The 25,499-nt window shown below is 46.7% G+C and overlaps 1 protein-coding gene across 1 annotated transcript in view; it reads left to right on the top strand.

The window, feature by feature from the left end:
- Positions 1-11,229: 11,229 nt before the first annotated feature.
- OXSR1 (oxidative stress responsive kinase 1) overlaps positions 11,230-25,499 on the top strand; it is a 93,902-nt gene continuing 79,632 nt past the window's right edge. Inside the window, exon 1 of the mRNA XM_044424601.1 lies at positions 11,230-11,468. Coding sequence (XP_044280536.1) covers positions 11,396-11,468 — 73 coding nt within the window. The 5' untranslated portion in view covers positions 11,230-11,395. The remainder of the gene's footprint in view (positions 11,469-25,499) is intronic.

The raw sequence follows: 25,499 nt of genomic DNA on the forward strand, positions 1-25,499 counted from the left end.
TATGTTGTCAGATTCTGCAGTGGAGGAAAGCGGAGGGGTGCAGAAAACTTCAGGTTCCTTCTAGGTTGCTCCCTGCAGTTCCCCAGGGTGACTGTGAGGGCAGGCCTGTTTTGGGGGAGATGAGAGGGCTTCCGGGAGAGGAGAGGGAGCGTGGGGGACCTCAACCTTGATTCCATGATGAGCTGCCCAGTTGGAAGGCCTCTGTACGGCACACCAGTTGGCCTTCTACCAGCGAGGACCACCCTGACGATGGAGCTGCAGCGTCACTAGAAAGGGAGGGACTGAGGAGTTTCCAGCTTGGGAAAGCAAACTTTCGGGAAGCCTCGATGGAGCTGCAACAAGGACAATCAGGTTCAGTCGGGAAAGACCCCTTTCGCCTTGAATGCTGCAGTTTTCCTGAAAGATCACCCAGGACCCCTGCAGCGACTTACGACAGCATGCGACCGGGTAGTGGTTCTCCCCGCCAGCGACAAAATCTCAGCCCACGGACAGCCACTTTTATAACCTGCTAGTCCCACGCACCAACACAGAGGGTTAAGCTTCCAGATAATCTTAGTACAATAGCATCCTGATGTCTTTAGACATGACATGATGTCCTAAAACAGATCAGAAATACTGGAAACAATAGTGTGGAAAACATGACTGATTGCTTTATTGACCTGTCAATTGAGTAGACCTCTTTGCAGTTTGGATCCTGTTTAAAACTTGCACATGTGTCTGATGGTGTGCAAGTTCTGGTGTGACAGGCGCTTCCCTCAGTGGGACTAGATGCTTAAGTGGATCCATTCAGAAACAAATGGCCACCATTGTCCCAGTCTTTCTGCAGCTGGTGAGAAGACAGGCATTTGCTCTCTGGTAGGGTTAGCCTACAGCAGCTTCTCAGTCCAGTTAAGGATTCCACCTTCTTAAAGTAAGAGCGGCACTAAACAGTGAGCCGGCTTGGAAATTGGGCGCTTTCTGAGAAAGGGCCGTAGGTTTGATTTTATAACACAAAGGCGCATCTAAGTAACCCTTTTCTGCCAGGATTTATCTGAATTTTCCCAACAGGTTCAGTTCCTGACATGACTTATCCCTTTAGCTCAGCAGAAGGTTATTGAAGGCTTGAGTTTTGGAGCTGAAGGAAAGGTGGGAAGGGGAAAGCTCACAGCAGTCGCACCCTTCCTGCATCCATTTCGTGATGGTGTCTACAGCAGTCTCTCAAATTCCCAAATGTACCCACAGGCCTAAAACGATTCGGTACCCCTTTTCTAACCACTCCCGCACCCTCGCTTTCAACCACAAGGACACACTTGTCAAATCACCAACACTTCTGTGTGTGTTGGAACCTGACTTCCTTGAGCCAAGACAGACATCTCAATAAAACCTTTACTGCAGTAATTTTGGTAATTAGCTTTAAGTTTTACAGTCCCAATAAAGAGCCAGAATTAACAGAGCATGATCAAATTGCTAAGGAAGAATCAGTTCACGAGCAGCACCGCGAAAGACTCAGCTTTCCTGGGGTTCGGCACACAGAGCCAAGACCTAAGAACAAGTCCCAAGTCGCAGCTCCGGAGCAGGGAGGCATCTGCTGTTTCTGGCAAGGTCTGCCGCAGGTTGCTCTGGTTTGAGTGCAGGGGAACAGCCACTAAAGAGCACCCTTGGCTGTTCGGTTCTAGCAGGGGAACCTGGCTTTTGGTTGCTGCGAGTCATTGGATGCTCCTGTGCGGCACTCTTAAGCGCATGACCTGCCGAAGGAGAAGCCCCGAACACGCTTGGTCCAGTGGCCAAGCAATTCTGGTCCAAAGTAGCTGGAACAGAAAGGAAGCTGCTGGCACAGCGCAATTCTATGTACGTCTACTCAGAAATAAATCCTATGGACTGCAATGGTGCTTTCTCCCATGTAACTGATAAACAGGGTTATGGCTGGGTGCTACTCACTCTCATACAGCAAAGCCTTTGAAGGATCGTAAGTGACCAGGATCGTATCAGTTAGAATTCTTTTATCATAAAGTATTTATTTAAACGTTTTAATACCATTCCTTTAGCCGAATAGCTCCCAGGACATTTTATAGTATGTTAAAAACACTTTAAAATATAAAATACCATATAAAATAAATAATAACAATCCCAGAAGCATAACCAGTAAAAGGAGGGTATAACAACTCAGTAACAATAGAACAGAATATAAAACCAACAATATGAACAAATAGCAATAAGTAATAAAATTAAATAATTAATTCACCAATCAAACTAAACACCCCATTCAGAGCATTACAATAGAATAGAAAATTTCAGCCGTTAAGATATTGAGGGAATTGAAGGGTTATTTTTTAAAAAAATATATAAAAATATATCAACGAGGCAAAGTATCATCCCTCTGCTGAAGCCAACTGGATTAAAAACAGTTTGCCTAAAAGCTGTTGTTGTTATTATTGCGTGATCACACAGACTCTTTTATCAGCTGATTGTCCATTTTTTATTGGTTTGGGGTGCTTCTGAATTTCGGCACACGGTATTTCCTGCTTCTCTCTTGCATGCTGGCTTTCTCTCTCCTCCTGTACCATGTGCTTGATTCTCTAATCCTTCTGTGTGCGCCCCCCCCCCCGCACAATACACAGAAAGGTTCCTATTTTTAGTAACCGTCAGCCGGTGGAGTGACATTGTCTTTGGCCCTTAAGCTACCGCTACGTATATTAAGAAGGGCGTAGGCACCGAGCGAAGATCGTCCACAAAGCCACTCCACTGATTGATTGAAAAAGATCTTTGTTTCTGCAGTGGAAGGCTAAAGATCAAGCAGAGGGTGATGAACACAGCCCGTGCTTTCTGTAAAAGGCCTGCCAGATATTATTCAACCAGCTAGATAAATTGCATTGTTTATTCAGATTGCCAAGGTGCTCTAGCCTTTGATTTGCACAACTGCAGTGTGTATGTGTGCACATGCACACACACAATAATGCGTAGGTGGAGGTAGGGGTGTTGTAAAGGAGGTTCAGGTGTGGCACCTGTCCCATTGTGCAGAAATAAAAAAATGGATGGAGCATGTGGGATTCACGTTTTCAAAAGAGAGGCAGGATTATCTGTGGAATGCATGTTCTCCCATATAGGCTGCCCCAGTCTATATGATCTGAGCGGAGGACCGTGCTCATTCTATCGCAGTTAACTGGTGTTCATTTGACCCTATTATGGGGAAGGGCTTTCTTTGTTGTGGCACCCACCATGTGAAATTATTTTCCTACTGAGAACAGATAGACTCCTCGTTTGGAATGTTTCTGCTGACAGCTTACAACATGTATTTGCCTTGGATGTTCCTCTGGCCACGGGCAGTATAAATTTATAGTTCTGGAATAAATTAACAAATTTTGATCCCCCGGCTTGAAATACCTGATCTACATAACAATTCGTCTTATAATGGTCTTGAGGTCAAAACAGTGAGCAAGAAGATTAAATACTACTCCTAATAAAAACCTAATCTCAGACCAGTTTAATCTTTTTCAGCTTGCAAGTCAAATTCCATTTCAGAGATGCTCTCAGGAGCTGCGTCTCAGCAGGGGCCAAACCAAAAGGGTTGGAGCCAAAACACTAAAAACACGCATATTCACCTTAAAGCTCTTCCTGCTAGTAACTAAACCTTGGTTGAGACGTTCCAGCCTTTTGGAAAAGAGAAAAGCTGCACAAAACTGGGAAGCAACCAAGGCAGTTGCAGAAAATGGGGAAGACCATCTTCCGCAACTCAAGGGCCATTTGTGACCCTCGGATCTGAGGTTCCACAGCCCTGCACCAAATGCACATAACTCCCTAAACAACCTTTTCAGTAGGGAGGGTACGAATCCCACAAAGATATCTGGTGTTCCCATCCTCCTTTGCCAGGTGAGCAGGTGGGAGGACTTTGCTCAGGTGGCCTATTTTTCCAGATAGATCATCAGCACGGAGATGATACCAACGAAGTAGTGGGTAAAAAAGGCACCCCCATAATCATGGGAATCGCATCATGCAGTGTCTGAAATAGCCCAGTCTGTCCTGAACGTCACGCGTGTCTGACCTGAAGATGGTTTGGAAGAATCCACACAGAATTTCAGGCAGTGGAGTTTTTACCCAGACTGTTTTCACCCTGCGCATACACCTGGGCACAGCATTTTGCAAGGCAAAACAAAGCGGACTGTCCACAGTGGTAATACTGGGGGAAAGCAAATGACCATTTTTAAAAATGTGCCATCCTATACAAGTTTAGGGAGAGAAATGACCTACAACTCCCAGCATGCCCCAGATGGGCATAATGGTACCTTAGCTGCGCATTATATTTTTACCTTCATAGAGCAGAAAGGCATAATTTAGTGTCCTGGGCCATCTCTTACCTGCCGTGTTACTTTTTATTGAACTATAAGGAGTTCTGCAAAAGAAATATATTATAGTGGCACAGAAAGCCTGACACGGTATTTAATTCTGTCTCTTGGCAGCAGTGCAATGCGTTGGATTTCCATATAGCCATGGATTCTGATTAAGGGAACAATTGTGTACCTTGACTAATATCAGCACAGGTTCAAATAAAAGACCTCTAGAGAAGGGCAGGCTACCCTTGCGCTCGGGCTTGTGTTTCCCTCTTGTAGCACTAGGAGTGGGAAAGGATCCAGGCAGTTCCCGTTTTCTTCAGTGCGCATAGTTTAGGATTTTCCTTCATAGGGTCCTTGCCTGGCCTAGGGCTTGAACAGCATAGAATGCCATGTGTCCTAGGGACTGATGCGTGGGCATAAAAAGCACCCCAATATCGGCTTATGCCAGGGATAAGAACGCAAGAACAGCCCTGCTGGAACCAAGCATTCTGTTCACAGAGTGCCCAACCAGCTGCTGACTGGACCTCTGAAACAGGACCGGAGTTCCACAGTACCATTCCACCCATGTTCCCCAGCATCCTGCCTCTGAGACTGGAAGTAGCATATATCCATCAGGACTCGTAGCCGGGGTAGCCTTCTCCTCCACGAATGTGTCCAGTCCCGAAGAAGAGCCATCCCAATTTGGGGCCATTGCTACTTCCTGTGGAAGCGAATTCCACTGTTTAACTATGTGTTGCATGGATCACAGAATCATAGAATAGTAGAGTTGGAAGGGGCCATGAAGGCCATGAACGTCCGGTTCTGGGCACCAAGATTTAAGAAAGAGGCAGGTAAACTAGAAAGTGACTGAGGGCGGGCATGGTATCCCTCTATAAGTCCCTCAAAGGATGTCACAAAGGGGAAGGCCAAGATCTCTTCTTGCTGATGCCGGAGTGTAGGACACGGAATAATCAAGGCAAGTTGCGAAAATCCAGATTCAGGCTGGACATCAGGAAAAGCTTCCTCACTGCCAGAGCAATGGGGCAGTGGGACCAGCTGGCTGGAGAGGTGGGGGGCTCTCCCTCCCTGGGGACATTCAAAAGAAACTGGACAGCCATCTGAGTGGGATGGTGTAACGTGGTGTCCTGCAACAGTGAGGGGGGGGGGTGGACTGGATGGCCTTCATGGCCCCTTCCAACTCTACCATTCCATGATTCTGTGAAATGCGTCTGCAGCATTCACTGCTTTCAGGCTTATGAACAATGGCTGTCAAGTTCAGTTCCTGAAAATGTTTCTGTCCTTTTAGAGCAAACCCTCCCCTGGTTTAAGACTGAGTGTAGATTCACACCCCAGATTGGTGTCTAGCACTCTCCAACTGTACATTCTCCATCCTGGCCATCCAGGCTGGGAATGATAGGCATTGTAGTACAATACATCAGGAAGGCACTGGGTTAGAGGGCTGATCCAACCACTAGAACAAGAAATATTTTTACATTTTTTACATTTACATATGTTGGAAAATAAACATGACTAAGCAGTTCCTACTTCAATAATAAAAGTTGTATTTAAATACAATATTACAACACTATTAAAACCCTTCCAATAAGTCCATGTTGGCGTCATGCCAATCATCCTTGTTCAGTTGGGCAGAGCTTTAATATGGGTGGCTTTATCTGGCTAAATGGCGGCCAGTTCAGTCCCTTCTCTGGCCATCAGCTCACTAAAGGAAGAAACTGAAATTTCAGAGACAAGCAGGAGAACAAGATGAGAGCATGGTATTTGCCTCTGGCCACTGGAATACCTTGGTCAGAAGCTGGCTGCTAGTTTTCTCTGCCTGATTATCCGGTCTTTCCAGAGGTGCTAGCGTGACATGGACCAATGCAAGTCATGAAACAAAAGCATTCTCAGACCAGGAATATGCATCAGGCCTTTCCGTGGAGGTTGTGCGCATTTTTATAGTGTGCCTATTTGCATGCATATTTTGGATGTACGCGTTTGTGCCACTGTGCCGTCTAGGCATGTGAAAATGTAGCTCCGTCTCTCTAGGACTTCTGGGAAGAACAAAGCCCTCTTGCGGCATCCCTGGCGAGGGAGCCGAGTTCAGGGACATTTCCTCTCCAAGCAGGCAGAGGCATTTGAGGCACGGCAGATTGTCCAGGCAGGCGGTGTAGCAGCACTGGGCAGACTTCCGAATTGCAAGGTCTGCACTGTATTTCAGAAATCGGAGATTCACTAAGTAGAGCCAGGAAGTGGCTCAGGAGTGGCATCTGTTGAACTAAGCTGCATCAGAAGTACAAACCTCCTGGAATCGTTATAGAACTTCTATTTGATACACAAAACAGAGAAAGATGAAATAAATCATATACATCTGAGAGCCAGTGTGGCGTAGTGGTTAAGAGCATGGGACTGGGACTCAGACGATTGGGGTTCTAGTCCCCGCTCAGCCATGGAGCCAACTGGGTGACTTTGGGCCAGTCACAAGCTCTCAGCCCAACTACCTCACAGGGTTGTTGCTGTGGGGATAAGATGGAGGAGGAGAATGATGTAAGCCACACGGAGTTCTTTGCAAGAAAAAAAAGCAGGATATAAATCTAATAAATAAGTGAATAAATCCGCTGTGATTTGGAGAGGGCTATAAAGGGAAGGCTGGGCCAATGCTGGTAGGAAATACCGGAGCTGGTAGGAAATGCAAGAGAGAGCAAAATGCACACAAATAGGGTGACCATGACATTTTCTCTACATGGGACTCTGCACTCACCTTCTTGGCCGTAAGCCTCATACTCCCAAAAATATGCGGACATTGTCAAGGAGCAATGTATTAACACGCGTCATCAGGTCGGAGAGTGCCTTACAGGCTATCTAGCCTGGAATTCTTCAAGCTGGGGCCCTCCAGATCTCCGGGGCCACAACTCCCACCATTCCTGACTACTGACTGTGCTGGCTGGGGCTTATGGGAGGTGAAGTTCTAAAACACACAGAAGGCACAAGACTGGCGAGGGGCAATCTAGTGCAACCCTCTGCTGCATTCAGGACATTCAGAGCTGAAGTCTCCCCAAGATATGGATGATCCAGGGACCATATTTTCTTCCTTTTGTGATTAAGTTATTAATTTTACTAAAGTTCATTATATATATTCTATTTTTATTGGGGAGGTGGCTCCCTCATTTCAGAATCAAGTCTCCCCATGCTTGTGGAAGCACGGCCAGAAGCACACCAGCTTTGCATGAGAGAGAGGTATCGGGACGTTTACAGGGTTGTAAAAAAATTAAGGAAAAAGCTTTAAAGTGAGAATTCTGCCCTAAACAACCCAATGAGAACTCAAGGACACCACATCTTGATTGACTGGGAGGAAAGCAACGCACAGCCAGGTGAGAGGGAGTGGGTGGAACAGGAGAACATAGACACAAACACAAGTAGAGGAAACCATCTCATTATCTCGATAGGTCATGTGTGAATTGATAATGAGAAACTATTTTTTTAAACTCTTGTGGATGGAAGTGAGAACTGGCTATATAAATATATGAAGAAAGCTAAGATTTTGGGCCCAAGGGAACCACATCAAAAGAGTTCAGAGTGGACTGATCTTACTCAGTGTAGTATGTTGACTGAGTACTGCAGAAAAAGCAAAGGGAATGTGGGGAGGAGAAAGGACAGATCACAGAGCAGAAACACTCTGTATTACACCACTGTGTTGCGCATCCCATGAATAAACAGCAATCTGCGGAAGATAATTTAAATACGCATTTTAGCCTGGGCGTACATTAATATTCATATTAGAGACTAGTGTAGACACTGAAAAATTTAAGTTCTGCAAGTGGAGAAGATCATTTCATGTTGTGTATTGGATTTATAAACTACCCAAATGCCAAAGCTCTCTGGGTGGTTCACAGAAATTACACCTGCCATGCAAGATAATAACAATATAATTCCTTTACCACATAGGACTTATGAACAATTTTAAATGGCTAAAAACAGTTGCAATAAAATAGCAGGGCCTGATAAAAAATAGTTGGCATTTAAAGATGCACCGTATAATGTCGAATGTCTGGGGAAGGAGAGGAAAGTTCTGACCTGATGCTGAAAAGATAACAATGTTGGTGTCAGATGGGTCTCAGTGGGAAAGGCAATCCACAGTTGGGGTGCCACCACTGGGAAGGCTCTGTCCCTCGTAAGCACCCTCCAAATGTTCTGTAGAGGAAACACCTGGAGAAGACTCACCTTTAGCACCCAGGTAGGCTTATACTGGGAAAGGACCTTCACCAGATGCTGCAGTCCTGAACTCTGTTAGACTTTAGAAGTTAGTCAGCATCTTGAGCTTATCTGGGGAATGTACAGGCAGTCAGAGCAAACAGGCCAGAATGACTGTTCTATGCTCAGACCTTTGGGATGCTGCTAACAATCCAGCTGCCACGTTCACACAAACTGCAACTTCCAGGTTATCTTCAGAGGAATTCCCACGGAGACCTCACTGCAGTAAGCTGAGCTACCCGCTGCAGAATGCACCTCAGTGACAAGGACGGCTTCAGGACACCCCCAAGCTGCAAACCTCGTCCTTTGGGGGAGTGCGACCCCATCAGAAATAGGAAAAGCAGCCTGCCCTTCAGTCAAAGAAATCACCTACTAACGGTGCCTGTGTCTTGTTGAGACTGAGCTCTGTTCGTTCATTCATTCATTCACTCACTCACACACTCACTCACTCATTTGATTTACATCATGGCTTTTTCTTTTTTTGAAGGACTCAAAGCAGCTTACATCATTTCCCTCCTCCTGCTCCCATCCCATTGTCATAACCAGGTGATGATTTAGCACATTCAAAGCCTTCCCTGAAGAAGGTAGAACCGAAAAAGGGCTGCGAGTCATCAGCATATTAATGGCAAAGCACTCCCGAACAAACCAGCCAATGGCTTCATGTGGTTATTAAATATCACGGATGACAAAACTGACCCTTGCGGAAACCTACGTTGGAGAATCCACGGGATGAAGAGTACCCCCAAGCTCTACTTTCTGGAGCTGGGGAATCCAATTAAGAGCTGTGCCCTCAGCTCTGACAGCTGATCCGGATAGATACCATGTGCCATGGCACTGAAAGCCACCAAGGAATCAAAGGGAATCAATTCCTCCCCCCCCCCCGTCCCTCACCCAACAGAGCTCATCACCTATGCATTTGTGTGTGTGTGTGTGTGTGTTAAAATATATCCAAAGTCCTCCAGCTGTTAGTGTTCCTGAGGCTGTTCTGCTGGATGGGGAATGCTCGTTGTCCTGTGTTTTCTTACTGTGCATGAGGTTATGTCTCAAGAGTACTAAAAACAATGAGTTAAATCCTTCTGACAAATTGGAGAGGGATGGAGAAACCAGCCTCCCTAAACCACAAAGGACCCCACTCCTAAAGCCCCTGAGATGTGAGCTGCACTGGACTCAACGTTTATCTGAATCACTGCATTCCACATCTAACATTAATGCCTGTAGCTCATTTTATAGCATAGCACAACTTACGGTTAAGCATTTTTATGGTGTCATTATCTTTTGTAAGATGTTCTACAGGAAGAGTTCTAGAGATGGTTATTTATTTTTAGGTCTCTCTGAAAAACCAAGCTTGGCTGCCTTAAGGAGGTTTAACTGTGGCCCCTCTATGCCATACTAACATTTAAAAATGCTTGTAACTGAATGTGAACAAGCATGCACAAATATGACCAGGGGTGCCAGCTAGCTAGAATTCTTCAGTCCTTAGTATTATTCCATCTTTCCAATCAACTACAGGAAGCTGTAACATCAGTCCAAAATAAGTGTGCAAAGGTATTTTTTTAAACATCTCTGCTTAAGCTGTGTGAAGTTTTTAAAAGCCCAAACAGAAGTAGTGCCCTTCCAGTGCATTCCACTCTTTATTGATTTTCTAAAGCTGATTCCTGTAGAAGGGGAATGTACAGTACAGTTACTCAAGGCTCAATTACCTTTAGATTTTTTTAGAATTATTTTTAAGAAAAGCTGGTGGTGTAGTGGTTAAAAGCATGGGACTGGGACTCAGGCGATCCGGGTTCGAGTCCCCACTCGGCCATGGAGCCAGCTGGGTGACTTTGGGCCAGTCACAGACTCTCAGCCCAACCTACCTCACAGGGTTGTTGTTGTGGGGATAAGATGGAGGAGGAGAGATGATGTAAGCTGCCTTGAGCCCTTTGGAGGAAAAAGGCAGGATATAAATCGCAATATATAAATATCACTGCTTGCACCCAGGAACATTCTTCGTTTCATCCTTTGTAAAAGCAAAGTTCAGGTGAACACTCCGGAGAAAGGCACTCTACCCATGCTCAGAGACATCTTCGTCTAAGATATTGGAGTCGGAAGCAGCATCGTGTGAATGCTCGGGATGCAGGGGTTTTTTTTTTTTCATAGAGCCAACGATACTTTATATATCTGGCACTCTCCTTCGTGTATAGGACAGGCCGTGCAAAGCGTGCCACGCTATTTCTCTACCCTCTCTTCGCTAGTACGAATCACTGTCAAGGAATAAAGGCGAGGCTCAAGCCTTATTGACACGCAGCCATCCAATGACCGAAAAGATATCGCTTTCCTCTCCTTTCGTGCACCAATCCACGGTGACCGGAGGCGGGTCCTTTTGCCGTCCGTTAGACCCACGAAGACTAAGCCGTAGCCCCGCTGCCATCTTGTGTGTGGCCTCAGCTACTCCTCCCCTTTCCTTCACCGTGCTCTGTCCGAACGAAGCGGGAACGAGGCGGGCGTGGCACACCCCTGCTGTAAAGGCCCCGGAGCACGCCGGACGGTCTGTGCGATCCTCCTCGGCTCAGGGAAAACGGCCCAAGCGTCTTTCTGCAGCCTCCGGAGACCCACTCAAGATGGCGCCGGCGACGCGCCCTCCTCCGCGCCGCGCGTCGTGCGGATGACGTCACCGCGCTCTGGGCATGGGCAGGTGGGGCGAGCAGGCTAAGTTTGGCCAGTGTGAGCAGGAGGAGGGAGCGGCGGCGGAGGCTGTTGCCGCGGCTGGGGAACTCGAGGCGGGCTCTCGCTCCTTTTCCTCCCCGTCTCCCTGCCCTGCTTTGGAAGCAAGGCCTGCGAAGCCTCGCTTGCCGCTGCGCGGGGACGGCGCCGCCGCTGCCATGGCCGTGGAAGACTCCAGCTCGCTGCCCTGGTCCATCAACAAGGATGACTACGAGCTGCAGGAGGTGATTGGTGAGTGGGGCCGGGCACATGGGGAGGCTGCGGGGCTGCGGGCGGGCGGGCGGAGCGGCGCCCCCCGCGCCTCCGCGCTCGCGCGAGGCCTGGCGCTGCCCACGGCAGCGAGGTGGGGGTGGGCGCCTGCCCTGCTGGGGAGGGGGGCGTGGGGCTGGGCGTGGGTGTGTGTGGCGCGGCGGAGTTTCTCTCTCGTGCAACTCGGGGCGTGCGCCTTTATGTCTGGCGAGCGCAGGCTTCGGGAGCAGGGGGTGTGCCTTGCTTGCATTCTTGTCCATAGACGTGTGTGTGTGCAGGGGGGAGACAACTCCCGATCCAGAAAGACTGGCTTTGTGTGTGTCGTAGGAACCAGCTGTGTGCATTTTTGTAATATCTAGGGGCCGGGGTTGTACTTGGGTTGCACGCTCCGGTTTGCTGAGAATCTCTCTGTGTACGCTTGCTCTTGAGGGTGTCAGGGTGACCTCGCTCCTGTAACTGCCCGCCTCAGGGAGAAGCACTTCCAAGTCCGGTTGTGTGTTGTGCCCTTTTCACGTATCCCTTGCAAAACGGAGTTATATTAGTGCAGGGATGTGTGTGGGTTGAGCCGTGAAGCACCCCTACCAAACTTGCTATCTTGGGTGTAATCTGAGTAAGCTGAACAGGCTGACTGAGGAAGGCAGTCCTAGAAAGAGCGGAGTTCTGGACACACGTGCCTTAATCCAGGGAATTGTGCGTGTCACGTCTGTCTAGTGAAAGGGCTGTAGGGGCGTGGGTGCCTCTGTGTGCTTGCATTTTTGCGTCTGCCTGCTGTTGCTTGGGACAGGCAAACCTTGTACTCGTGGTCGTTGCTGATGCCTGGAGGGGAAGGCTGGTGCCTCTGCGGTGGGGGCAGGTTGACTCCCAGGTCTGGGAACATGGCTTTTATATATGCTGCTTCTCGTGCATTTTCAGGACTGTGATAGGGGCAGCTTCTGGGATACCTTTCTGGTGGCAGTCTTGCTTTTAAAAATATTTTATGGTTTGCTTTTTTAGCTGTACGGGAGGCATGGACCTGTTCCTGAAAAGTTGGGACTAGAGTATTTGTGTGTGCTCATGCGTGATCTCTGAGCACATTGGGTTTGGCGCAAGAACGTAAAAACCCTGCTGGACCAGACCAAAGTCCATCGAGTCCAGCATGCCGTACACGTGGTGGCAAACCAGCCGCCCACAGGATCCCTCCAGCAGGACGGGTGCAAGAGCTCACCAGCAACTAGAAGTATGCAGACAGTCGTGCTCTGGTCGAGAAGGTAGCCCATGGCCAGCAAGGCTACTAGCCACTGAGAGCCTCCTCCCTCATGAATTTGGCCAGTGCTCCAGATTGGGAGCTGACACCATTTCCCATGGCAGTGAATTCCATGGTTTCACTATATGTTGTGTGAAGAAGTACTTCCCTTTATATAGCCAGGTTAGATTCAGTGCAGCGTAGGGCCACAGGGTTGGTGGCCGGTTTGCAGGGGATGCCGTATGAGGCAAGGCTGAGGGAGCTGGGTCTCTTCAGCCTGGAGAAGAGGAGACTCCGAGGGGATCTCTTGGTGACATACAGGTATGTGAGGAGGTGTCACATGGAGATGGGTAGAGACCTGTTCTCCCTGGCAGAGGAAGACAGGACTCGCTCCAACGGAGCAAAGCTCAGGGAGCCAAGGTTCCATTTGGATGCCAGGAAGCACTACCTGACAGTCAGGACCCCGAGGGTGTGGAATGGGCTTCCCCGGGAGGTGGGTGAGGCCCCACCGGTGAGGGTGTCCAAGGACAGGCTGGACATGCACATGGCAGGCACGTCGTGAGCGGAGCCGGCTGGAGCTGAGGGTCCCTTGCTCTCTTTTTTCTAAGCTGAACAGTCCCAGTTGTAGTGGCTTCTCACAGGGGAGCATCTCCAGCCCCCGATCATCCTTGCTGCCCTTTTCTGTACTTTTCTCAGCCTGATGCCTCTTCCAGCTAAGATGACCAGAGTGCGATCGCAACAGAGATTCGTACAAGGGAAGGAAGATTTTGGCCATTCTGTTTTCTATTCCATATTTTAGAGAATATGTTTGCCTGGTCCTGTGGCAGAGGAGGTCTGGGGGCAGGCTTATTAAATATAAGTAAAACAGCTTTACAGTTAAAGCACATCGGGACCTGCATCTTGTTCTGCAGGCAAGTTGTGGTACCAGTTGCTTATGTCTGCTTTTGCTTGTGCATGTGTCCATATAAAGCTGTACTGATGATCTGTTAGATTTAGTGCCATTAGGCTTTTGTGAGATCTCCGTATTCTTCACAACTGGGACTGGCATTGTGCCTTTAATACTGGGCAATACGTGTCTGTAGAGGCCTGGAGTTTTTCTTTGTGCGTTGTTTGGGGAGGTTTGAATACCTGTCGTTTAAAGTTTTTGAGGCTTGTGGGTGTTTAGTTCCACTGTAATTAAAGTTTTGCAGTTGGTTTCTCACTGCGTGTCTTCAAGCTTTCTCAAACTGGAAGTCCTCGAAATACTGCATACTTATAAGTTCAAATGAACTTTCTTCTGTCTTCAGTTGCCATGATGCTCTTCTGCTCCACGTTTTCCTCTGGCTTTGGTTCTCAGAAGTGCATCTGTAAGCTCAAGTCGATGTCAGATTATAGTTAGATGCTGGAAAACTGCAGTTTGCCCTGTGGGTGTCTGTTCTGTTGTAGAATCTATTGCGGCTTCAAAGGGGAGAGTTCAGTGTTGGTGCATCCCTGGAAATCCTGATGTGTTTCTGAAGCAACATTTGTGGTACTTCATCCAGACAGCTGCTGTGGTGCAGCCACCTTTTTTGGATCAGGCGTGAATGCCTGGCTTTTGCTGTGCCTAAAAACCCATATTTTAGCCTGTTAATCTGGCCCTGGCACAGGTTCTGGAAGTACGGGAGTATTAGGGTAGGGGCTTATTGCAGGGTTGGAAGAGGTTAGGCAGTGTAAGGAGCTATGGGGGTGCTGGAGCTATGGGGGTGCTGGAGCTGTGGGGGTGCCGGACTAATCTAGTGGAAAGTTCCAGTCTATACAAATCAGTATAGACTGGAAGTGGTCACAGTGGAAGACCCCAGTTCATAGGAGTAGCAAGCTGTGTGGGAGATACTTGTATAGTTATAAAGGAAGATAAATAAAATGGCCTGTTCTTGCAGGGTAGCCTCTGACAGGGGAAGGAGGAGGAAAAATTAAGCCTTGGATTGGTGGGGTGGGGTGGAGAATCAACCTAGAGAATGGCTTGCCAGTGATTGGACCCCAAAAGACCCTTGTCTGAGACCCATCATCCATAGCAGTAGAGGAGACCAGATGCTGTTTTTGCCTCATTATCCATTGGTTAACCTAACAGCAGACCAAAATTTGTTTAACTCATACATAAGTCATGGTCTGTGGGTTTGGATGACCTAACAGGCCACAACCGGGGCTTGAATAAGGAAAAATAGCTGGCATGAACTGAAGCAAATCAGTCTAGGTGTAAAATTAATCTGTATTTATTTATTTTTGCATGTATATGCTGCCCCTACTCCAAATGGAGTCTCTAGGCAGCTTGCAATACTGAAAATAGTAGACTCATTAAAAACAATAAAAATAATCCAATGCAATAAAACATTAAATAGTTAATATCAGAACAACAATATATTGGTCAATACTAAAACCATAGCAGGAACAATCAAGATGGATGGTTAATATAAATATATTCAGGCAGTACGTTTGTACAGAACTAGCTGGAAATCTTCATGCAAAGTCAGTCTGCGAGTCTCGAACTCCTGCAAGACCCCTTCCAGCTTTGTGGATCTTTATTTGTAATAATAAAATCTGTCTGTCTGTCTGTCCATCAGCATCATAGCACCAAGACTGCCACCTCAACCCCCGAATCTCAGCAATGCTCTTGTGTGTACCTTGAGATTATAGTTTTCAAAATGAATGGATTTCACTGGATTTGTAAATGCATGGTTGAAACTTGCTGTAACAGCTTCAGCCACTGGGGCGGGCTTCGTTAATTAGCACACAGCCTGGCAGGTGATGCAATTTGAAGCCGAGGAAGTTTAGTAAGGCAAGGAATGCAGTTACATGCTGTTTCGCTCCCATCTGTTGTGGAACAGCCCCCCTTCAGGGAGGGTGGACAGGCCCCTTCTTAAGGGGCTGCACCTGGCAGCTGTTATGCCTTAGCATGTCAGCCGGTGTGGCTTCAGTCAGATGAGGGGGGCACAGTGCGACTCACTCAGGCAGCTGTGTAAGTTTGCGTCTCTTTATCCAAAGGCCGTTGTAACCTGTGCAAAGCTGGGTCTGTTTGCTAGGAGTACAGAAGGGCAGTGGATTCTCTGAGTGGGGCCACATTCTAATGCAAAGAGGACTAGTCATCAGATTGCACTATGTCTACCTCTGTGCCCTTTCCTTAACTGCCCTGGGTGCTTATAACCTGAACACTTGTGCGCTTAGCTCTCACTGATTCCACGAAACCTTCTGGCATTACCTGCCTTGCCCAAGTTCCAGGTATCAGTTCTGTGGACAGAAATCCCTGTGATTTTTAAAAGGGTGATTGATGGCTTTAACAGCGGTGGAAGGGGAGATTTGGATTGGGACCAGATAGAGGGATGAGTTCACTCATAATCCTGGCTGAAATTCCTTCTTCAGACACTGCTCTCGGCCCTGTGGAGGAAGTATATGGGTCCCATGCGGATTAGATCTTTCTGTAGGCTATAATTGCAGACTTGATTCTTGTGGTGCTCTCCTCCTCCTCCTCCTCCTCCTCCTCCTCCTCCTCCTCCTCCTCACATGATCCTGTTTGGGTGATGCTGTTTTGCAGTACATCCAGTCTGTTCACAAGCTGCATTTTTCGTTCGCTCCTGCTCTCCCTCCTGCTTTCATCCAAACTTGGATCATACATTCTTTGGGGGGAAAGAATTCTCTCTTGCCCTGTGTATTGACAAACTGCAGAATAACTTGTATTTCTGCTTACTGGGAAGTGCAAAGGCCGAACCACAACTCACAGATAAAGCTGAGTTTTTATTACTACATCGCAAATTCATTACCTTCAGTGGATACGGATCTCTGAGATCAGCAAGATTCGGAAACCATGACCAGAGCAACAAGGACATAAATACTTGCATCCTTCTTTTCCCCATTAGAAGCATTTCTGTTGTGTTTTCAAGTGTGTCTCTACAGCTCTGTGTGCAAAGAGCAATTTTAAATAAGGAAAGAGAAATCTGCTACCTTCACAGCAAACAGGCATCCTCGTAAAGTTTTGCATACATGGTGTTAGGCGTGCTTTGTCAGTTTTGGTTTTAATAATACAAGCGGCCTGTGAAAGAGGTGATATCAAGTAAGCAATTCTGCATGTGTATTCTGCATTGGCATCGATCCACAAGGAGACATGGCCAGGTTGGAATGTGTGAATGGCCAGGCTTGACAGTTCTCAGTTGAGTCTTTCCTGTCTACAAGGAGCAGAAAAGGGCAGCAAAGCCTTAAAGCCCACTGGTGGATGTAGGACCAGCTTGGCCTAACCCAGCTCACAGGATGGTCGTGAGGATGAGGAAGCATAGGGTACAGTGACTTGAGCTCCTTAGAGGAAGGTTGGGGTACAGCTGAGCAAACACAAAGTGTAAGGCCAACTTTTGCTGGCTAATGCCCAAATGGCATGTTATGAATATTGTGAGGAGTTGGCTCCCACTGACCCACAATCCTGTGATAATGTTTAAAGAAATTCAATGGCAGGGCACTCCTTCCATCCCCCTTGTTGGCAGGTGGCACTTGCAGAGGTTGGGAAAACTGCGTGAGGGTGCAGCTGGGAGCTGCGAAGCTGTGTGACAGTACCGAAAATGTCATGGTGTTTTTCTCTGTTTACTGCCAGTAGCAGCTGGTAGAATGGAGGGCCAGGCAGGGAAGACCTGAGCCCAGAGTTGCTTTTTCTGCTAAATATTACAGAGAAGACATGGGTCGTTAGTGGCCTGTGTTCTTTGTAACCCATAGTTTTGATCTAAGCTGTAGCTTCTAAGGCATAGTTTCCAACATTTTTGAACTTGTGGGCATATATGGGAATTTGAGAAACTTCTGTGAGCACCACCACAAAATGCCAAATTGGCAGATCATTGCTTCTGTGGCTGCCTGTTGGATCTATGAAATGTGGCCCGCAGTCCATTCACCAGAAACGCTGTTTTTCTGGCTATTGGACATGGCAATGTCACTTTAATAAGAATTTGTCTAACTTTCTAATGGCAGGAGGTACATCATAGCTTGTATCTATTTTAACTATATGCTCTGGCAATATCCAGTGGTTTTGTTTTGGAAGAAAGTTATTATAGAGGGGAATTTTATACTGTAAAAGTATTTAATGTTCACTGATGTACATGTTTCTTTAATTATGTCCTTTATGGAATTTATTTATTTATTTAAAACATTTCTATGCCGCCCCCATTGCAACAAAGACTCGGGGTGGCTCACAACATAATTAAAACATATACATAACAGTTAGTAGAGTTAATTAAAATCTTGGTAACATCTCGGCATAAAATTTTAAAATCCTAAAAATACATAATAAATTAACAATTAAAATAAGTTTTAAATAAAAACGTCTTAGCCTGCTGCCGAAAAACAAATAATGACAGTGCCAGGCGGACCTCTCTGGGGAGCGCATTCCATAGGTGGGGTGCCACCGCAGAGAAGGCCCTCCTCCGGGTACTCACCCTCCTAATATCATTCATGGAGGGTTCCTGGAGAAGGGCATCTGTTGCCGATCTCAGGGGGCGGGAGGGCATATATGGACACAAGCGTTCCTTTAGTTAACCAGGTCCCAAGCCGTTAAGGGCTTTATAGGTCATGACCAACACCTTGAATTGGGTCTGGACTTCAGCTGGGAGCCGGTGAAGCTGACGGAGGACTGGGGTTATATGAGAACAACGCCCAGTCCCCGTCAGCAACCTGGCAGTTCTATTTTGCACCAATTGAAGTATCCTGATCGTCTTCAAGGGCAGCCCCACGTAGAGCGCATTACAGGAGTCTAGTCGGGAAGTAACCAAAGCGTGTGTCACTGTCGCCAGGCAGTCGTTCTCCAGGAAGGGACGCAGCTGATGGATCAGCCGAAGCTGAAGGAAGGCGCTCCTCGCCACCGCCGTCACCTGAGCTTCTAGAGACAGCTCCGGGTCGAGGAGCACTCCCAAGCTGCGGACCCTGTCCCTCAGAGGGAGTGCAACCCCATTTAGGACAAGGCCCAAGTCCCCCATCCCAAGGCCCGAGCCACCCACCAACAGGACCTCTGTCTTGTCTGGATTGAGCTTCAGTTTATTAATGGATGGTTACCGTAAATAGATTCTCTGTGCACTTTTGACAGCTGAAAGACTGATATTGCAACATTGGCAGGATCAACACTCCCCATAGTGCAATGGATTGAGGCTCTTACAACATTTTGATATTTTAATGGGTAGCATAAAGATTCCAACTTGAAATGGATGCTTATTTGGTCCACTTTTGTCGAAGCTGATGTATAACTGCTAGGAACCGGTATGCATTAGATAGCTATTTATTTCTATGGATTTATACAACTCCATGCACAGATATTAAAGGGGAAGGTACCCAGGGGTCTCTAGCCGGGGACCCCTTCTCACACTCCATGGCAACTGCCCACTAATTCCACAGCACCACACTGGGGACCCTTGTGCTGATGTGTCTTACCAACTCTGGGTAGTTTCTCATTTGAGGTTTGTTTTTAGTCCTGCACAAGTGTGGCTTTCTTTCAAAATTGTTAAGCGTGCAGGAGTGGGACTCAGGAGGTCCAGGTTCTAGTGGCCACTCAAGCCATGGATCTAACTGAGTGACTTTGGGCCAGTCACAGAAAGGTGAGGAAGGTTCTTCTTGCACACCTGGCCCCAGGTGGCCAGAGAATGAGAGAGGCGAAATGGCTGCTGGGCAGTTGGGCGTATTAGCTGGACAGTGTTTTCTGTCCTTGGGAAAACGTTCAGGAGCTCAGCCTTAGCATGTTCCTTGCAACCTGAAGCCAGGGAGGGAGAATGGAGAAGGTAGTCTGGATTTTGAGGGGCAGAGCACTCGTGAAAGAAAGAACCCATAACAAATAGACTACATCTCTGGAATGCTTTGACTAAATGCTTGTTAAGCAGGTATATCAGCTGCCAACTAGGTGTCTTTCTTGCTCTTTTTGGCTCTTTTGTACTCATGCATGTGTCTGTATATGTCTCCGGGGGGCGGGGGTGTTAAACGCCAGCACTGCACTTGTGCTGTGCTAAGAAGATAATTAAGATTAATAATCCAGATATCTTGAATGGGTCTAAATGAGACATTTTGTGTGTTTCATAGCCCTGACTCATTTAATGGGAGCTGGGAGATCTGAGTTCTAGTTCCCACTCAGCCGTGAAGCTTATTGGGTGACTTTGGGCCAGTCATGGATGCTCAGGCTAACCTACCTTGCAGGGCTGTTGTAGTGATGAGAATAAAAATGCAAGCTGCCTTAGGTTCTTCCCAAGAGGGGAAAAAGCTATGATATAAATGCAATGCACTAATAATCATATAGTAAAAATACTAATAACTTCTTGTGTTTTTCCCTGCCATGGCTTCTTTTTTCTTATCTCACAAAACAAATTAAGAGAGAGAAAGTGGCTGTACAGTACTTTCTGGTTGGAAGTGCTAACACTTCTCTGTCTGGAAAACACCCAGAGGCACGGTATAGATGGGATTTCTGTGTTAGCAATGGAATGACTTGAATTTGTAATACCAGTAGCATTACTGGACAATTCTTGTTCTTCCTTATATTTGCATTTTTTTAAATAGAGAAGATCAGTGAAGTAGTTAATGGTGGGGAAAATGCTCTTCTCCTGGAGATAGTTTGCTACCAGTTGGCTGCTGATCTTAGAGATTTGAGGATTTTGGACAATTTCCTTCCTACCCTTCAACCCTCAGATTCTTTCAGGCACTGAAGTATTGAAACAGTCCAGGATGTGACTAAAGGCATTGCAAATAACACAGGCAGTTCATAGGAAGAGAGTTGAAAGGTCATGAACACTGCCTATAGTTTCTTTCCTTCCCCCCATGTTGTAGTGAGGAGCGTTTTTTTTGCGGGGGGGGTGATGCTTAATTATAATGAAACGAGCTTCTTCACCCTACCCCCTCTTCCCATCACATCTTCGCCATTTCTTCAAGCCTGTTTGTGGTTGTGTGCTGTGAAGTTGTCTCTGACTTATGGCAACCCTACGAATGACCTATCCAAAATGAGCCCTCCGAAATGCTCCGTCCATGACTGGCCTGCTCAGCTCTTGTAAATTCAAAACTGGCTTCCTTTGTGAAGTCAGTTCATCTCCTATTTGGTTTGCCTTTTCTTCTTCCCCCTTTGGCTTTCCCTAACGCGATTGACTCTTTCGGGGAGCTTTGTCTCCTCATGGCGTCCCCAAAGTACAACAGTCCCAGTTTTGCCGTTTTTGCTTCTAAGGAAAGCTCTGGCTTGGGTCACCTGCATCACTGAAACATGTTTGATTGGGGAACATTGGATCTCTGGCTGAGTCAGAAATATTGAACCTTCCCCTAGCATGTGGATCTAGGATAAGCCACTGACAAGCTGGTGTCAGCTCGATTGCAGCACTGGAAAGTCATTGCTACAAGCTGTATGAAGGGAAACGGGGTGTGCGTGTGTTGAGTAAACTTCCTCGTGCTGCTACCCTGCGTGAAAAGCACCCACGCAGAGTGGTCATGTAACTTCACTGGCACGCTGCCACCACTATTTGCTGACTGTTTCAAGAAAAGTGGAAAACCCCTTGTGAAATTGTCCTTGCTTTATCAAGGGCACAAAAGAGGGGGGGGGGGGAATCCAGCACAGCACAGGTCTCTTCCATTCAGTTTACAACATATGCGTTGTGTCTGCATCATGATCCAGGGCAAGCCCGAAGTGACGAACAGCTGCAGAATCTCTGTGGACTTGGATCCTCGAAATGTGAGGATAGCGGCTGCTGGAGGAACAGCAGACTTGGCTCGGCCTTCTAGTTTTCTGGGTGCGGGTTGATACACTCCGGGCTGTGTGTGTGTTGCGCTGTGGCTCGGGGAATGTACAATAACATGCTGGATGTGGACGTTGTTTAATGTACATCCCACCCTTCCAGGAAGATACCTGAACGGTAACCTACACCCCAGTTTATGTTCATAAGACTTGGTTGGTTAGGCTGAGCAAGATCATAATCTGGAATGCCAGGGCCAAAGCAGGGTTTAAACCTTGCTTTTAGTTAAATGCTGTCAGTGCCACATGTTGGTTCACTCAAGAAAGCCACCAGTGGGTTTCCTGTGTTGATGGTGATTCAGAGTTATTGCTGGTGTGAATGTAACAAAGGCTCATGCGTTGGCTTCCTTAAAAAAGCAGTGCAATTTCTAGCCCTAATGGTCGTGAGGAGAGGCTTGAAAGTATATTGGCAAAGCCTTATTAACATTTCAAATCTACAAAAGTCAGACTGGCCGATTACACAAAATACTAAAAACAAAAGTGGGATAAATTTTGCAAAATGAATCTGACAATTTATATTTGCACCAGGGACACAATGTGTGCTAGGGTGGAAGTGGTTGTGGCAGAATTTGTATTTGCTTAAACTCTGTAGATGCAGCTTGTAATTCTGCATTGTACTTGATTTCAGATTTCTTCTTAGTGGTGAACACAGGGCTGCTTTTCTTCTTAAGCTGCCAAAGCTGCAGACGAATGAGGAAGGGAACCAAGATGTCTGATTTTCTCTGGATCAGTTCAGCTGTAGTTTGAAGTGGAACTCCCACACCCAGGAAGGGCAGTGGGAGGGGTATTCTTAGTTGATTCACCAGCTCAACCAACGTCATTAAGTTTCCCAGCTGATAGTACTCACAGAAGATCGTGGCTTTGCATTACTGTTAAGTCCTGTTTGTTCAGGACTTGAGTAACTAAATGCTTGGTTCTTGTAATAGGCCTATAAAATGTTTTATAGCAGGAGCAAGATTTGTCCCTTGAGCTGTTTAAGTATCCCAGCTTTCTGATTTGGGTATCTCACTCAGACTTCCCAGGCTGGTGCCCTCTGGATCTGTTGGACTACACCTCTCATCATCCCCCAAGCTACACATCCATAGGTTTCTGCATGCTCTGTACAGCTGCAATAATAACCTTTTTTGTCCTTGCATATAATCATCCATGCTGGACCAGTCCGAGGCCATCTTGCTTCCCAGAGTGGCTAGCCAGAAGCCTCTGGGAAAGGTACATCCAACGTATAAGCCCTTGCTCATTGCTGCTTTACTGGCAGTTTGTTACTGCATATGGAACTTCAGTTTAACGGTCTGGGAAGTGGCCTCTGGTAGATTTCTCCTCCGTGAATTGGCTCATCGCTTTTCAAAGCCATCCAAATGTGTGGTAGGGATGGTTTAGGAATTTATGAATAAACCCACATGAAAGTGCCACCATCTGGAACTGGACAAATCCATCCTTATGTCTTTGATTATCACCACAGAGATCATGGTAACAATTTTATGATGTTTATGATGTTCCCATGTTGATGGATGTTCTTTGATTGGCATCAAAGTTATTTATATTAGGTTATGCTTTTATATGGTTTTTATCCTTGTTGTATACCATTCCAAGAGCTCTTTTGCTAAATGAACGGTATTTAAAAGTTTTAAATACATAAATAAATTATATTTATTGGTTTGTGCAATTTGTATCTCACCTTTTTCTGCCAAGGAATCCAGGACAGCTCCTCTCCATTTTATCTTCACAACAGCTCTGTGAGGTAGGTTAGGCTGCGAGTAGGTGACTGGCCCAAGTCATCCAGTCCTGGTCATGTGGGAATGGACACAGCTTTCCTCAGTCACTGTCTAACCACCAGAACACACCGGTTCTCCAATAATTAGTTGTAGAGCTGCCAGCCTCATCGGATGACATCCAGTCCTGCTGTGTGGAGGGTATAAGACAATTCCCCACACCATGCATACATTTATAAACCTCTATCATAAACATATCCCATATTTTTTCTATGCCAAATGGGCTGAAATGCTTGATGGTTTCTTCATAGGGAAGCTATTCCAACCTCTCAATCGCCTTGATTGCTTTCTTGTGCACCTTTCGCAGTTCTGCAATGTCTCTTTGAGCAGAGGCCACCAGAACTATAGATGCTCTGGGAGACATGGATGCCCCTTAGATTTATAGAACCAACATTATTTGGGCCATTTTCTCTCTCAGTTCTTTTCCTCGTAACTCCCAGCTGGGAGGGTGTCAACTGGACCACTGTGCCCCAAGCTGTCCCTGTCCAGGAATGGCAGGCCAGCCACATCTGGTACAAAAACACTGGATGCCTGCAAGACACATTCATTGGGTTGCAAAATAATACCAGTTCTCCTTGCCCGCCCAGTGCAGCTGTTCAGCCTGTGTTTGAGTGGGGCGTGCACGTGAGCCTCTCTTGCCCATAGGTCTGAACTGTGGATTGATATCCCGAATAAGATCTGAGAATGATTTGATCACCCTCGGCCTAGACTTTTCTTTGGACAAGTTGTGCCTGGGTGTGCATTATGCCATGCAGAGGTCAAGGTAGTTTATTGGGCAGCTGGAAAAGGGAGGTGCGACACGCGTCCTGGATGGATGGGGAAGGAAGCTGTACATTCGGTCTCTGCCTTGCACCTTTGGGTGCAGGTTTTGGACTCCTCTTAAGGAAGTCACCTTCGGTGGCCACCCTCTGTCATTGAGCGCCTTCCTAACAGCATTGTCACCGGCTCCTCTTTGTCATTGCCACCGCCTGCTTATTCTCCAGGCACCCAGCCAATGAGCAGACAAGCAGTGGCATCCCATGTTCCTCCGTTGCAGCACCACTGTTGCCAGACAGGTGCAAGAGGAGCCGAGCAAGCAGGCTGCGGTGGTGGCGGTGGTGGAGGAGTGACCTTGGCCAGTGCCCACCATGCCAGTCTTTGAGGTGTTACTCCAGAGTAGCTTTCTTCAATCGGTTGCCCTCAAAATTGCTGCATGACAACTCCCGTAACACAAAGGGTAACAGGATGGAAAAAAAATAAGCCTCTGGTCTAACAGATGCATTTTTGAACATGCAAAGGAACTAGGGAAAAAAATGTTGCTTAGGAGGCAAATCCTTAAAGTACAAGATCGATGTGCAGCAGCTGCTGAATATTTATGTCTATATCTGGCAATAAACTTTGCATTGTCCACTTGAATACTTTTATGCTTAACAGAAATATTTTGCAGCCCAGGAAAACAATTAGCTCATAAGCTGCAAAAGGAATGTAAGACTCAATTTCGTCTGTTTATAAAAGCAAATAATACAGTGGCTATGAACATGAAGGAAATCCTATGGGAGTTGGAGTAGTGTATACCTCACAGGTGCTTCATAATAACCATATCAACAGTTCTCAGACATGTTAAATAACCCAGAATTAACTATGGAGGATAAATAGTTTAAAGCGGATTATATTTAAGTATACCAATATTTAAACCATATAATTCTTGTGGCTCTACAGCTGGATTTTGTAGGATGTGTGTTCCATATTTGGAAATCACAGCTGGTGGAGGTATTGCAGGAAACACATGGGAAAAAATCCAGGATTATGGGCAGCAGGTTGAGTAGTATTCATAGAGAAGCTAAGGGAATTGAGAGATGATACAAACCTTATTGTCCAGTATCTCTTACACTGTTACTTCAAACCAGTGCTCTCCCGCCTGGAGCTCTCCAGACAAATTAGTCTTCAATTCCCACCATTTCCAGTCAGCATGCGTATTGCAGTTTGAAGCATCTGAAAGATAACACACTGGGAAAGGCTACTGGGTTTGAGCAGGAAAACCCCTTTAACGGCTCCTAATTTTTCCTAGTGGGAAAGTGCTCAGTTGCCCTCAATATCACATTGGTGCAGGAAGTTCATACTTATAGGAGTTGTTTTAAGGCTCTGAAATGTGTGTTCATTTTTGAAATGTATGCATGATGTTTCAAGCTAATATATTTCATGTCTAGAGAGACCCCTGAGTGTCTAGAAACTACTGTGTAGTTTGCGGGGGCCTTCTATTTCCAATTAATAAGCATTTGACCACTGGGGAATGGGTACTGGATGGAATGTGTAGC

Source organism: Varanus komodoensis, unplaced genomic scaffold, assembly GCF_004798865.1.
Source record: "Varanus komodoensis strain SLA01 unplaced genomic scaffold, ASM479886v1 scaffold15, whole genome shotgun sequence".
NCBI lineage: Eukaryota > Metazoa > Chordata > Lepidosauria > Squamata > Varanidae > Varanus > Varanus komodoensis.